At 36.7% G+C, this 14,209-nt stretch overlaps 1 protein-coding gene across 1 annotated transcript in view; it reads left to right on the plus strand.

Moving 5' to 3' along the window:
* LOC121441151 (amine oxidase [flavin-containing] A) overlaps positions 1 to 9,532 on the plus strand; it is a 65,637-nt gene extending 56,105 nt beyond the window's left edge. Inside the window, exons 10-15 of the mRNA XM_041642283.1 lie at positions 2,053 to 2,106; positions 5,367 to 5,424; positions 6,778 to 6,875; positions 7,702 to 7,813; positions 8,722 to 8,784; positions 8,970 to 9,532. Coding sequence (XP_041498217.1) covers positions 2,053 to 2,106; positions 5,367 to 5,424; positions 6,778 to 6,875; positions 7,702 to 7,813; positions 8,722 to 8,784; positions 8,970 to 9,110 — 526 coding nt within the window. The 3' untranslated portion in view covers positions 9,111 to 9,532. The remainder of the gene's footprint in view (positions 1 to 2,052; positions 2,107 to 5,366; positions 5,425 to 6,777; positions 6,876 to 7,701; positions 7,814 to 8,721; positions 8,785 to 8,969) is intronic.
* Positions 9,533 to 14,209: the final 4,677 nt, after the last annotated feature.

Consider the following 14,209-nt stretch of genomic DNA (forward strand, 5'->3'; position numbering starts at 1 on the left):
ACCCTCCTTTCCTCCCTCCCTCCCTCCCTCCCTCCCTCCCTCCTTTCTTCTTTCCTTTCTCTTGAGGCAGGTTCTCCTATAGCCAAACATGGTTTGTAATTGAGACTGACCTTTAACTCCTGATCCTCTGGCCTCCACCTTCTAAATGCTGGGATTGCAGACATATGTCAGCACATCCGACTTTGTACTTTGTTCCTGATAATGAAAACCTTGTAGATTATCACTTCTACTTTGGTCTTTGCATCTGGCCCTAAGAGCCTCAAAAACAAGGGTAATAATTAACTAGCACTGTGTTTGTAATAACCATCACCTTTTAGAAACTGTACTTTAGAACTATTAAATGTCTTCAATGCAACTCCAGCATGTTTGATTTCCACAGTAAATGGCTAAAGAAAGTTGAACAGTGATTATTGTATTCCTAGTGAGATTTTATAGTTGATAAACAGCACTGTCTTTGAAGTCACAACCATACAAAATCAGCTGACTAATAATTTAATTTTTCATCAGATCTTGGTAATTTTCTTTAAAATAGTATACAAGTCTAAACTTAATGATTATTGCGCAAACCTAAAATATAACCAAATCCATTAATTTTGAGTCAAAACTAAAAGTGATAACTCAAGCAAAATTATTGTATCCTATAATGTTGACTAGTTCAAATATCATTTTAATTCCTTCATTTTTAAATATTAAGACACAAATGCTGGATTTCATTGTGGCATTTCCATCCATACTTTGTTTTCGTAGATACTTCTCTTCCATTCTCCATCCCCACCTCTAGTACCCCTCTTGCTGGTATCTTTATTTAAATAATATGCATCTGCCTCTGAAACTCCATCCTGTATTAACATTCTTTGTATCTTTGCTTCTATGAACATGTTCTAATAGCAGTTTTAAAAGAGTTGCTAGTCAAATTGATGAACACTTCTATTCAGGGGTGAGGAGAAAAGGAAATATCCCCTTTCAGCCTTGATCTATCTATCTATTTGATCTCTCTAGAAAAAAAGTAAAATTTTAGCCATTTTTAGTGAAGAAATAGTTTCATTACACTAGTTCATTTAGATTGGTAGTGGATACTGGAAAATAGATCCAGAACTTTCTATATACTAATCAAGTGCTTTACCACTGAGCTATGTCTTCACATCTCCCTTGGATTTTATAATATATCTATTTCTATTAATAGTATAAATAAGGATTTCATCTCACAATTGAATTCTTTAAAATGTATGTACAGTTAATATCATTGACATAATATATAGGATCTATTTGACTAAAGGGACCAGATAGATTATAGTTGAGCTTTACTGAGTTAGTTTGTTGGGAGGCTCTATTTAATCATTTTCCAAGGAAGCTGACTTAGAGATAGAGACATGGATACAGGAGACTTATTGGGGTGAACTTTAGGGAGTACTGCTTTTGTGGAAGGGAAGGAATCAGAGAGAATGTTGAATGTCAGTGCTGTCTAAACCAAGATCTCAGCCAGCCCCTAGAAATATGGAAGCTGGAATGACCTTTCACACTTGTTCCAAACTTAGACAAGGGAATGGGCCAACTTAATCATTTGCTATCAATTGCCTCTTAGGAGGGGCAGGATATTGTATAAGGAACTTATCTGCTGGTGAATATAATTGCTGGGCAAGGGTTTAATATGTGAGCTAAGGGCACCAATTACTGGTTCTGAAGAGCATTTGGGCAGGGAGTGAGGAGTGTATCATTGCATTTATGGTAGGTGTATATTAATAATTGTCTAGTTTTTATTGAGTGTCATTGCCATGATAATCATCTAATGCAATCTTAATATGCCTAACATCTAATTTCCTATAATATCAAATATGATGTTAAATTTTAGAAGTAAAATATTGAGCAAGAAATTATCTGTTAATTAGGAACTCACAGTCTAGCAGAGTTTTGGATGCAGAGGAAACCTGAAGACAGGATGGCATTTGCTGTAGGGGAAGGGGAGGGTTGGGAGAGTTCATTAATGCTGAGTAGATAGTGGTATGTATTTATCATGACTATAACTGCCCATTCAAATGTGGCTTCTTTCTCCAGCTTCATACTTGCCCGGAAAGCTGATCGACTTGCTAAACTAAATAAAGAAATAAGGTAAACAATTTATATCTGAAAAATCAATAAATGTTGCCTTTACATTTTGTTTGTTGCACCAACAATAGTAGAACAATAGCAAGAAGAGCACAATAATTTACAAATATTCCCAACCTCAACAATTCAACATTTTAAATACTTTGCTATGTTCTCCTTGGTCAAGTCAATGTCTATGTGCATGTGTTAATTTTGCACATTTGTGTTCATTTTATGTGGTTAAGAGATAGGGTTTTCCTGTGAGATAATTGAAGGTTGCCAGAATACTGTAATAGAGCCCTCATGGCTTAGCCACTTTTCCGAAGAGCACGCCCCCTTTGAATACCATCACTTTGGTAATAAAGTTCTAACAAGGAAAAAACTTAATGTGGTGTGTGTGTGCATGCACGTGCACATGTGCATGTATATATGTGTTGGCTCATGCATACCATAACACATGAGTGGAGAACAGAGAACAGTTTTGTGGTATCAGTTTTCTTCTACCTTGAAATGGGTTCCAGGAATTGAATTCAAATCATCAGGATTATATAGCAAGCATGTGTACTCACTGAATCATCCTACTAACTCCAACATAGGAATTTTGGAGGGTTGCATACATTCAGATCTTAGCCACTAACATGTGACAAAGTCAAGAGAAGCGGATAACACATCCACATTTTTTTTCATTCCACCACAGTAAGCTTGACATTTTCTGTTGGATTTCCTGCATTTCCTTTCTATTAATAATAAAATAAATACCAGACTGGAGGTAGACATTTGGTTATGATTCCACATACGGGCTGAACTGTAATGTTTTTGTAAGCCAAAACCTTTACTGAATACATCAGTGATAAGAACAGTAGTTTTCAAAACTGACTGTGCCTAACTCTCACAGAAAGTATTTGGAAAGTCTAATCTCTTGAGGCTTATAGAATATGATTCAGTAGGTCTGAAGTAGAGACTTAGAATTTGTATTTTTTAACTACCTGCTCAAGTGATTATGAGGAGACAGTTTGATAAGCTAGTGGTTTAATACAACTATAAAATGTTGTGCATGGTGGCCTCATTTGGCTGCAGCTTAAAATATATTCTATTATTTTTAAGGACAAACTAACCTAAATACATTACTCTGAGTGGAGAATATATCTCAGCGGTAAAACACATCTTTTTTGTGTATGAAACCCAGTGTTTCATCCCTGTCAGACATACATAGAACCTATTTCTGTATAACATTATTGTCTTTCATATATCTTCTCAAAAGTTTTAATTTAAATGAGGGAAGGGAATGGGAAAGATAATTCTCTGATGTGTTTATACAAGCTTGTCTTTGGCTCATATAATAATATGAAATACAGTAAATGTTATTTTATTATGTTTTTATTATTTATGATTAAAAGTTAATTACAATGAAGGTTGAATTTTAGGTTTAGTTCTAATTTAGTAAAGATTTTATTATACGTAAAGAAAATAAGTTAAACACATCAAGCTTTTTAGAATACTGATTGACAATATTCTTATTTGTCTTGGCAATAGTCTTAACTGACTCTGAATGTCTGAATTACTGCTTATAATCTCTCATAAAGTTAGAATCTGCAATCTCTTTGTGGCACAGAAAAGAGGATACAATGTAGAAGGAACTGCTGGCAGGCTGCGATCCCACCCAGCTCCCGCACAGCTACTTTACACCCGAAATAGCAACACACAAATTGTATTCATTTAAACACTGCTTGGCCCATTAGTTTCAGCCTCTTACTGGCTAACTCTCACATCTTGATTAACCCATTTCTAATAATCTGTGTAGCACCAACAGGTGGTGGCTTACTGGGAAAGATTCAGCATGTCTGACCTGGAGGCTGGCTCCATGGCGTTTGCCTCACTTCCCTTCTTCCCAGCATTCTGGTCTGTCTACTCCACCCACCTAATTTTCTGCCCTATCAAAAGGCCAAGGCAGTCTCTTTATTAACCAATGAAAGTAACACATAGACAGAAGGCCCACCTACATCAATAAAATACTGGACTAGGCATAGAATTTGACTCAACACATATTGAGCACCTACTATGGACAGAATACTCTGAATAGTAAAGGTTTGCCTTCCCATTGCTCAACTGAATAAAGGAATCTGAAGCTCACTGAACTTCAGCTTCATCTTTTAAATGGAGAATTTAGATTAGACAGAGAAAGCAAGTAAACTTATGACTTCTTCCTGTATGTTAGGGCTTTTAGTCAAGCATTTTCTAACAGTCCTAGAATTAACATATCCACTTAACATTATGTGACATCATTCATGAGAGACATTTGTCTCCTTTAAAACCTTACATAAAAACAGTATACCAATAAATAGCATGTATAATTCTACCTCCTCTTCTCGACTTAACCTTCTGTACATACATGATAGGAGTCCAAGAGTTATATATATCAATGGTATAAAAACAATGATATCAAGAGTGATAAGCTTAAATTTTGTTCCACACTATTTAGAGAAATTGGGGTTATGTTTTAAAAATATTTTCTAATGTAATTGGCAATATAAACTTGTATATTTTTATAGTTGGTTCTTTAATACTAGTAAGCTTGGCTCTTGCATGTATGTGTGCACTCACACATACATATTTTTAACCATTTCTTTCACCTGGTCTTAACGCTTTTTATGGGTTTGAATTACACCTTTCCCTCATTTTCATAAAAATTATTTTCTGCTTGTTCATTAGCCTTTAACAAATATTTCAGATGCATTTTCACATGTTTAAAAAGAGTAAATGTCAGTAGTGTATATATATATACTCAATACTTGAGATAGAGCCATTAACTTAGAAGATGGGTAGATTTAGTAACTTAGGTTTTTAAAAAGTTTACCAGGAATAGTTGTGAGTTTTAATTGTATCTTCTTTCAAGAAGAGATTAGCTAGGCATGGTAGAATACACCTATAATCCAAACACTCAAGAGGCTGAGACAAGGGAATCACAGCAAGTTTGAAACCACCCTTATCTCCATAGCAAGTTACAGGCTATACATAATAAGACTTTGAATTTAAAAAAGGAAAATTCTGTTGCTTCCTCAAATTATTGTACTGAGACATATGATATTAACCAGCATACAGAAATACACTAAGACATATAAGCTGAGTACAGGGATTAATTGACTATTTGTTTTATAGTTATGGAAGGCTATTAAGTTTCATTTTTTTCTTCAAGGAAGTCACTATCAAGTACCCTAGAACTTAATGTGTTTATACTACGCCCATCAGTTATTACTTATTTAACATACCTTTGTTCTTCTCTATAGGAAGAGGAAAATCTGTGAGCTCTATGCCAAAGTTCTGGGATCTCAAGAAGCTTTACATGTAAGAACCCCTGGTCTTACATGTAATCTAAGTCTTTAACAGACTTTGCTCTGTTGGGTCAAAGTGGTAAATTAAAGCAAGTTCTGGTTTCTTCTAAGTCTTAAGCGGCGAATAGAAATAGGTGTGTTTAATTTAGAGAATTAATTTCAGTAATCCAAAAGTATTAAAAACTAGTGTCAGGTACATAGAACTTGTGATATGACATTCCTTTGGGCTTTTTAAATATTCACTGCACAATAGACATTCAACTGTAGTAAGAGACGTGGGGCTACAATCACTATGTCACGGATCATTGAGATTAGTCTGCAAAACAGAGATCCTGTGCTTCTGTCATTGTCAAGTGCTTGCTATTAAATAAAAACCCCAGATATGTCACCATGTGTTGCTGAAGGCTTTGTGATATATATTTTACACACCAGGCTCAATGTTTGCCCTGGTCAAAGATATACTTATTCATTTCTCCACGTGGAGAATCAATTCATACCTCATTTGGCACTCCGAGATTTTTTTTTTTATACTGCTTCTGAAAGTAGTGAGAAGGAAATGGCTTCTGAAGAGCCTACCAATAGCTGAGGACTTTTTTTTCGGTGGATTATTGTTTAAACTGTGCAAATACTAAACATTTAGAATGTGATAGGGGAGTCATGGGGAAAAAAGTGCTCCCCAAGGTGTACTTTCATTTTGTGTCCTTTGAGCAGTATTTTTATCATGTACTTTTCCAGTTTAGCAAAGCGATATGAAATAATGTTTTGTGCTCATCTTTTACTTGCTCCCTCCCACCCTGCCATTATTAGTGATGCCTGAGTAGATTGGAAAGTAAAGTCCACTTTCTTAAACACTCCAGAATTTGGAGAAGACCTTTCCAAAAGCTAATTGTTAGTAGTGTTTCCTGAAGGCTTAGCTTTACATTCTACTATCTGCATGGATGAGAGCATCCTTGCTACCAATTATTGGGCTACGTTTTGACTACCTTAGGCAAGATGTTAAGAAAATCTGTGTTTTTATTTTACAATGTACTCTTTTTTTTGTCTTGCAGTGCTGGGAATTAAACTTGGGATCTTGTGCATGTTATGAAAGTGATTTACCACTCAGTTTTATTCCTGGACTGAAGTTTTTCTCTCTTCCCCTCCTCCTTCTTCCCACTTTCCTTTTCTTTCTAATTTTCTTATTTATTTTCATTGTGCTGGGGCTCAAACTCAGGGCCTGGCACATACACTCCACAGAGTCCCATTACCACTTTATGCTTTAAATATAAGCTGTTTTGTTAATGTAACATACACAAGGCCTTCACTGTTGGCAGGTAACAATTCAACTTTTATTTCCTTTTGTAATTTTCTTCTCATTGAACTACAGCCAGTCCATTATGAAGAGAAGAACTGGTGTGAAGAGCAGTACTCTGGAGGTTGCTACACAGCCTACTTCCCTCCCGGCATCATGACCCAGTATGGAAGGTACTGCCCCATCACTGCACCAACTCATACAGGGCTGGCACACATTCAAACAAGCTGTGTTCAATAAGACTTGTAGAAATAGGCAATACTCATATTTGTACATCCCCGATAAATAGTCAGCTTGTAAATCAATGGATGCCCCCAGAGAAATGGATGTTAACACATAGAGTTGTAGCAGAGTACTAGGCAGGATGTCAGATGTCAGCAGCACTTGTGAGATGAAGACAACCACATTGTCCTTTGAGAAGCCCTTTGAATTCTCCTCAGCATTTATTTTCACAGGGTTACCCAGCCACAGGACAATGGATGTGTTTGTCCAACACATCTGTCTTGTCAACAGAGAGGCATCATATATTCTTCAAAGGAAAAATTCCTAAGTGTATACAGCTGAGATGGGAGGAGATGAGATCTACATGGCCTGGGAGTCTACCCTTACTTAGAAATACCATGTTTCATATACATTGTTATTTCTTTGTCATGTAGGCATAGGATTCAGGGTTACTTGCTCAGTTTCAAGAGATGCTACATAAGAGTACTGTACCCATATGTTCTCACAGGCTGACTAGCTGGCTGAAAATATGTCATCATCACCTTTAGTGATGAGTAAATTTACAGTCTACTTCTCCCAGACTTGATAGTTTAGATCCTTGTGCACAGGTATAGAAAGCAAAGAGTAGCTAGCCTTTTACTTTGGGCTGAGTCTCATGAGTGTTTTCTCCTTGATTGGTCTCCCTTCCTTTTGTGGACTAGATGAAGACAGTGATTGGCTCATTTCCCCTCAGCACATTTCCATTTAACTCTGTGTGACCTCTTTATTTCCTTGAAGGGTGATTCGCCAGCCAGTGGGCAGAATTTACTTTGCAGGCACAGAGACAGCTACACAGTGGAGTGGCTACATGGAAGGAGCAGTCCAAGCTGGAGAACGAGCAGCTAGAGAGGTAAGGAAGGAATCTAAAGTGCACTTCTTTTTCGTTGTAATTACATCTCAGGAAGCAGTCCTGGGAATTGAATTGAAGGCATCATGCATGAGAGGTATGGGGTATACCAATGAGCTGTAGCCTAGCCCTGTGACAGCGTTCTTGTCATCTTGTCTTTCTTGTTGTTTGTTTTATGTTTATATGGATATACTACAACAAATTAGATGCTTGGGCTATTTTATCGACATGTATACATGCTATTTGTATTTCTTGTGCATATTTGTGGAGTACACATTGATATTTTGATGCCTATAAATAATATGCAACAATCAAATCAAGATAATTAGCATCTCCTTCATATCAAATATGTATCGTTTCTTTGAATCGTTCAAAATCCTTTCTTCTAGCTCTTTGAAACTATATAGTAAATTGTGATTATCCATAGTGACCCTATATTGCTATAGAATGTTAGAATTTGTTCTTCCCTTTGAACTATATTTTGATACCTATTATTCACTCTCAGTAGTCTTACTCCCTGTTGCCTTTCTTAACTTCTGGTGGCCTCTGTTCTTTTTTCTACTTCTATAAGATCCACTTTATTTGGCTTCTGCATATAATGGATAGCATGTACTTTTTGTATTTCTAGGAATGACAGATTTCATTTAAGGTTGTATTGTTATTTAAGCTCATCCATGTTGTAAGACTGATAACATTTCATTCTTATTTAAGGCTGAATAATGTTCCATTGTATGTGAATAACAAATTTTCATTATCCATTCATCCATCTATTTCTTGACACTGATAGACACTGATAATTATGTATAGATTTCTTCGACACCCACCTGTGTGTTTATCAATGTTTAATATGTTTTGAGTCTATCAAAAATATATAATGTCACATTATAATACCATAGTCACTTCTCTTTCAGGTCTTGAATGCTCTCGGAAAAGTTGCCAAGAAAGACATATGGGTTCAAGAACCTGACTCTAAGGTAAGTTTGGCTACTCCATCTCTATAGACAAGCTACAAGGCAAAAAAAAAATTGCATTGCCCTTCTTTCAGCCTTTATTATAGATGTAACTGTCTTGGGTATAGAAATGCACACTATTACATATAGACTTTGTTTCTTCTAGCTATGCAAGAATTTCTGTTAATGATCTATGTTCATTCATCTAGGATGTTCCAGCATTTGAAATTACCCACACCTTCTTGGAGAGGAACCTGCCTTCCGTGCCTGGTCTACTAAAGATCACTGGTTTTTCCACCTCTGTGGCTCTTCTCTGCTTTGTATTGTACAAGTTTAAACTGCTGCCGTGATCCTGAATTTTTTTCACCCTCAGGCCCCCTGCTTGACCATCCTTAGCACCATCACCATCAAAAAGAAAATGTGGATGAATTACAGCCTGTGTCACTGGGCCATTTAAGTGCACTTGATTTAACCCTCCTCAGTTTAATCTCAGTCATTGTAAAGTGATAACAATCCAAAGAATCACCTAGCTAATTTTAGTAAGATTAAGTTTCATTCTGTTTATTACACTAATTTGTGTTTGCTGGTAGAATAAAATCCTGTGAGTATTTGATTTCAGAAAGGTGAAATAATTGTGAGGAATAATTTCTGGGTTCTGTTTTTCTTGCCTTTAACGCGAAATAGTTGATGGTTTCAGAAATAAAACATTTGACTTATTGTGATTTTCATGTAGCTACCCAAATGTGCAGAATAAAATGGTGGCTGAAATGTTCTCTAGGTATCCTCACTGACCAGTTCCATGTGAGACAAACTACCATAGGTACTTTATTTTCTGGACTGTATCTAACTATGAATTGGCCCTTGTAACTAACATTCTGTGCTGATTTAAAGAAAGTAGCATTTTTTCATAGAATTGGATCCCTAAACCACCTGTGTCTTCAATGTGGTTAAATATTAGTATGCCATTTTCTCTCAAGTACCAAAGGACACATAAAATTTTCTCCATTGTTATTTATTGAGACAGTCAAATACAGAAATAAAATTAAGGCTCAATCTGATAACATTACTTGTTTTAATTATTAGGTTTTATGACAACCATTAAATTAAATGATTTTATATACCCAGACTGAGTTCTTGATCTTAGAAGTATTGTGAGCCTGGAATGGTACCTATCTATTCTCTTTTCCATTTGAAATAAAACCTGTTAATTAAAAGAAAAGAAAAACACTTTCCAAAGGTTTCAACCACAAAGCCCTTCCTCTTTAAAAAAAATATAAACATATTTTTTATTTAAGAAAAATTGAAAGATTGCTAGCACATGCCAGTCAACCCAAGTTTATTACACTAGATTTGTCCTAAATACAAACTTAAGCCTCTGGATGATGATATGAGGACTTGAGATCTTTAAAGTTTTGCCCATTCTAAGAGCAAAGATCTAGTTTTTCTGCCCTGCTTTATCTTGTAATTCAAAAGCATTTTAACTAACTTAAAAGATTCAGTGATGTCTTATACTCCAGTACATAAGGAGTTGCCTGGATTCATATCAAACTGCAGTGAGAATTCTCATCACTAATCTGTTAGAGTTGTGCGTATTAACTTACTGATTAACTCAGCCCTGACACACCTTGAGAAATGATTTAAACAGCTGAACTGGCAATGGTTCTAACGGTATTCAGATTATTAGCATTGAACTATTGAACGTTGAAAATCTCCTGAGTTTGCAGTTTACCCTCTTCTGCTTCTTAGAAATCCAATTAATCCATCCTAATTATATCAATCCTATTAAGCTACAGCTTGGGTATTAAAATGATTTCTAGTACAGATGTGCTTTGATATGTAATGAGAGTTGAGAAACACCATATGTGAGGTTGTCTACCACAAAGATATATCATAGATCTTTTTTCTATGACAGAGAAAAAAAAAGTCATTTTAAGAGGTTGATAATCCTAATCCCCTTCACAGTTCTGAATACCAGTTGGCCTTTTTAATAGTTAGGATGAGAATTAGATATAAGAAGTACACCTTTTTGTCACAGCTGTTAAATATGGACTCATTATGATGAAAAAAGTTAAACTTTACTGAAAGACCGTGAACTTTATTTTGCTTGATGGTTGTGAACGTGTTGCCCAATGTTCCATGTCCAAAGTTGGCCCCAGTGCTACATGTGAGTGTTTGTCTATGTATATGATTTGACACTGAAGTAAGATTTTGTCTGTATGGTACTGGGTTTTGTTGTTAATAAAATGTGATGCCACCTTCATTCAGATAGACTTCTCTTTTTGGCTGATAGTTCTATCAGAAGGTTCAAATGGGTTCCCATGGCCAGAAATGTATAGAGGATGAACTTCTAAAAAGCATTTGATATTGAGACTTCAGATTCTCAACACTGGATTTTGTCTTCAAGCCCAGGAGTAGATCAAATGCTATAATATTGTAGTTGATCTGACTGGGCCACAGTTGTGTGTTCTACCTACTATTTGTGGTTTCTCACCTAATTAGTTTATGATGCCTAGAGCAGGTCACTGGGATTCTCTGCCTCAGTTTCCCTATCTGGGCAAAGATTATCATGAGACCTTATAGAGAAGTAGAGAGTAGATGACCTATGAGTTGTGTGTCACTCAGAAAGGTACAAATTCCTTTTGACGTCTTCTGGTCATCAAAAATTAAAAACTGTTGCTAATGGTTTGGTTCGCTTGACCAAATTGTTCACAAGTCTCTCACTTTAAAAAAATAAGAAATCTGTTTTATATCATTTGAATACCAAATTATTTGTGGTTGCCTTTTATTCTCACAAAATACCAACCGAGTAAAATTACTGGGGTGGGTAAAAGAGGCCTACGTTAGAAGTTTAAAAAGACAGACGACACAGGAAAAGTCCTGTTTAGTGCCTGTCCTAGCAACCCCTGTTATTCGTATGTCCTGCTCATATATCCATGTCATGGCTGACGAGAGCATGCTATATACCATAACATGCTGGGTGGGGGTGAGGGGGATTTCTCACTATTCTATAGAAACCACCATCTTTCTTCTGTGTTGACTTACAGAATTCTTGTAAGCAGGAGGGCAATAGTGAAATGGTTAAATCTAAAACTATGCTGTTCATAGTATACAGAAAAATCCACAAACAGTCCCTAAACAGAAGAACCTGGTGAGATCTTGAAAAGAGGAGGAAAACAAAGGAAGGCACTATGTAACAGCAACAGTTTCCATTTCCTCTAGAAAACAAAGTTACTAAGTAACAGCAACAATATTTTGTTTTTGTCTCTAACTCAGGGCTTTTGTTCCCTTTGGCCAAGGCCATTCTCTTAACAGTTCTAAGATAAGGCAAGCCTCAAAGCAATAATTTGTTTTTTGTTTAAATAAAAGTGATTGATTTAAACTGTAGTTACTGAAGGTAGCTTTGGAGGCCTCAAGTAAAAATATGGCCAAGACATACTCTAGACCTCCTTTAATTCATGTGTAATCATTCTGCCCACTGACTTAAACTCCTTTACAGTCTCACTTTTGTGCGAGCCAGCTTTGCCTATTAATAAGCCTCAGATATTTCCCATAAACCACTGAAGTCCATGTATGGGGAATGAAGTGGTGTGGCATGGGTGTGTACTGGGGGAAAGGAGTGCTGGTTGAGGCTGAGGGAGAAATGGGAAAGATGCTAAAAGGTTCACAAAACAGCACAGCACACCAATGAGAGTCCTAACAGGTCTATAGCAACAATGTGCAATCATTTGTTATAATGCTCCTAGACAGCAACTCAGAATGATTACTTTGCAGGTTTCACTGTAGTGGTGAAGTACTGCAGGAAAAGCCTTAGAACAGAAGCAAAAATCACTTCTTAAATTGTGAGTAGTCATGATTTTGGAATTCTTAACATCACTTAACACCTGTGTGCTAAGTAGCCACTATGGGTTTCAGTAGTGAATCAGCGCACATACGATTAGAGACACCAAGTCTCTATTAATTGGGCCTCTGTGCAGTGCTATTATAGAAACGCACAGGGTACTAAGGGTACCTTACACAGGGTAAGGCAGATTTAATGGGAGGTTATTAGGCTGTAGTCTCAAGGCTCCAAAAACATCACCAGATGCAGTAAGTCAGTAGAGAGCCTGCAGAAGACAGAGAAAGAGAGTAAAAAAGAGATGGCATGGCTCATCACAAGAAGCATCATCAAGTGTCAAATGTTAGGGTTCATTTGTCCTGTTGACAACAGTTCAATACCACCAGTCTTTACGTTCATCCCTTCTCTACATAGCCCCTTTCTGCCTTAGAAGATCTTCGAGAATTTCATATAATATTTTGATCATATTGATTCCTTCTCCCCCTAACGTCTCCCATATATACTCCTCCCTTCCTATTATCCAACTCAGTGTCCACCCCCCTCCCCCTTTTCTTCTCTTTTTGAATAGCTCATTTTCTTTGGCAGTGACTCCTTATCTCCCAGGCATGGTGCTGCGGAGTAAATTTGTTTGAAGAGAGTGCCATCTACTGGTCAAACACAGTTCACTTCGGATGGAAATTCTCACGCATTCAGTGCCTTAAGCAAAGAAAACCCAAGAGCGTCTTTTTCTTTTCAGTTATTGAATGTACCTAAATGTTTATAGTTAATAATCCTAGCCCTTTCCTTACCCTATTTTTTGAGGAAGATTTTTTTTTCTGTTAGAACTGCTTGTTCCTCAGACTCTGTTGTAATTCTCTGAATAATGGGCAAGAAGAAAAATTCATGGACAATAAGAGAAGTGCAATAAAAAGGGAAAGGGAGAAAAAAAATCATGAAACGCTGTCTTCTCCTAGAGAGGTGGAAAATTATGGAGGGAAGGAAACTGAACTTCTACATTAGCCAGGAGTGTGTGGTAGATATAGGTCTAAATGACTTTAGGGGTTTGGAAACTAAAATTGTGTTTATTTTAGACACTATATTATCCTGGACCATTTAAGATGTCTTTAAGGCAACCTAGCTTATTTTGGGGCTGTTAAAATTCAGGAAACATACATCATTTGGCATCTCAAGGAGGACTCATGTACCCGGGAGAGGAGGTCACTTAAGAGACCTAAATGGAACTGAACAGAAAGAAGCCTTGACAAGGTCAGCATCCAGGATGGTAAACCGTGCCCTTGGTCAGACCCATAATAAATACATCTATCAGTGATCTTTGTTTACATTTAAAAATGAGTAGTGCTCAGTTACCCAGTGTATATATTCATCTGTCTATTATATATCCTCATAACCAAATGAACCAGCAAACACTGGGCTAGGTAGATGTGAAACTTCTCAGTGGGCTCAAGGAGGCAGCTAGCAGTGGATGGGCACAGTGTCTAGACTGTGCTGAAAAAGCCCCAGTATTTTCTTAAGGTAGGTTCACCTAGAGATGGGACAAATTCATATAAGCCAAGGGGAGTTAAAGACAGCAAGTCAGTTTTTTTCCCCCAAGCAACCTGACCACCTTTGCTGTGA

Source organism: Microtus oregoni, unplaced genomic scaffold, assembly GCF_018167655.1.
Source record: "Microtus oregoni isolate MIOR12 unplaced genomic scaffold, Mior012 000073F_ref0000255, whole genome shotgun sequence".
NCBI lineage: Eukaryota > Metazoa > Chordata > Mammalia > Rodentia > Cricetidae > Microtus > Microtus oregoni.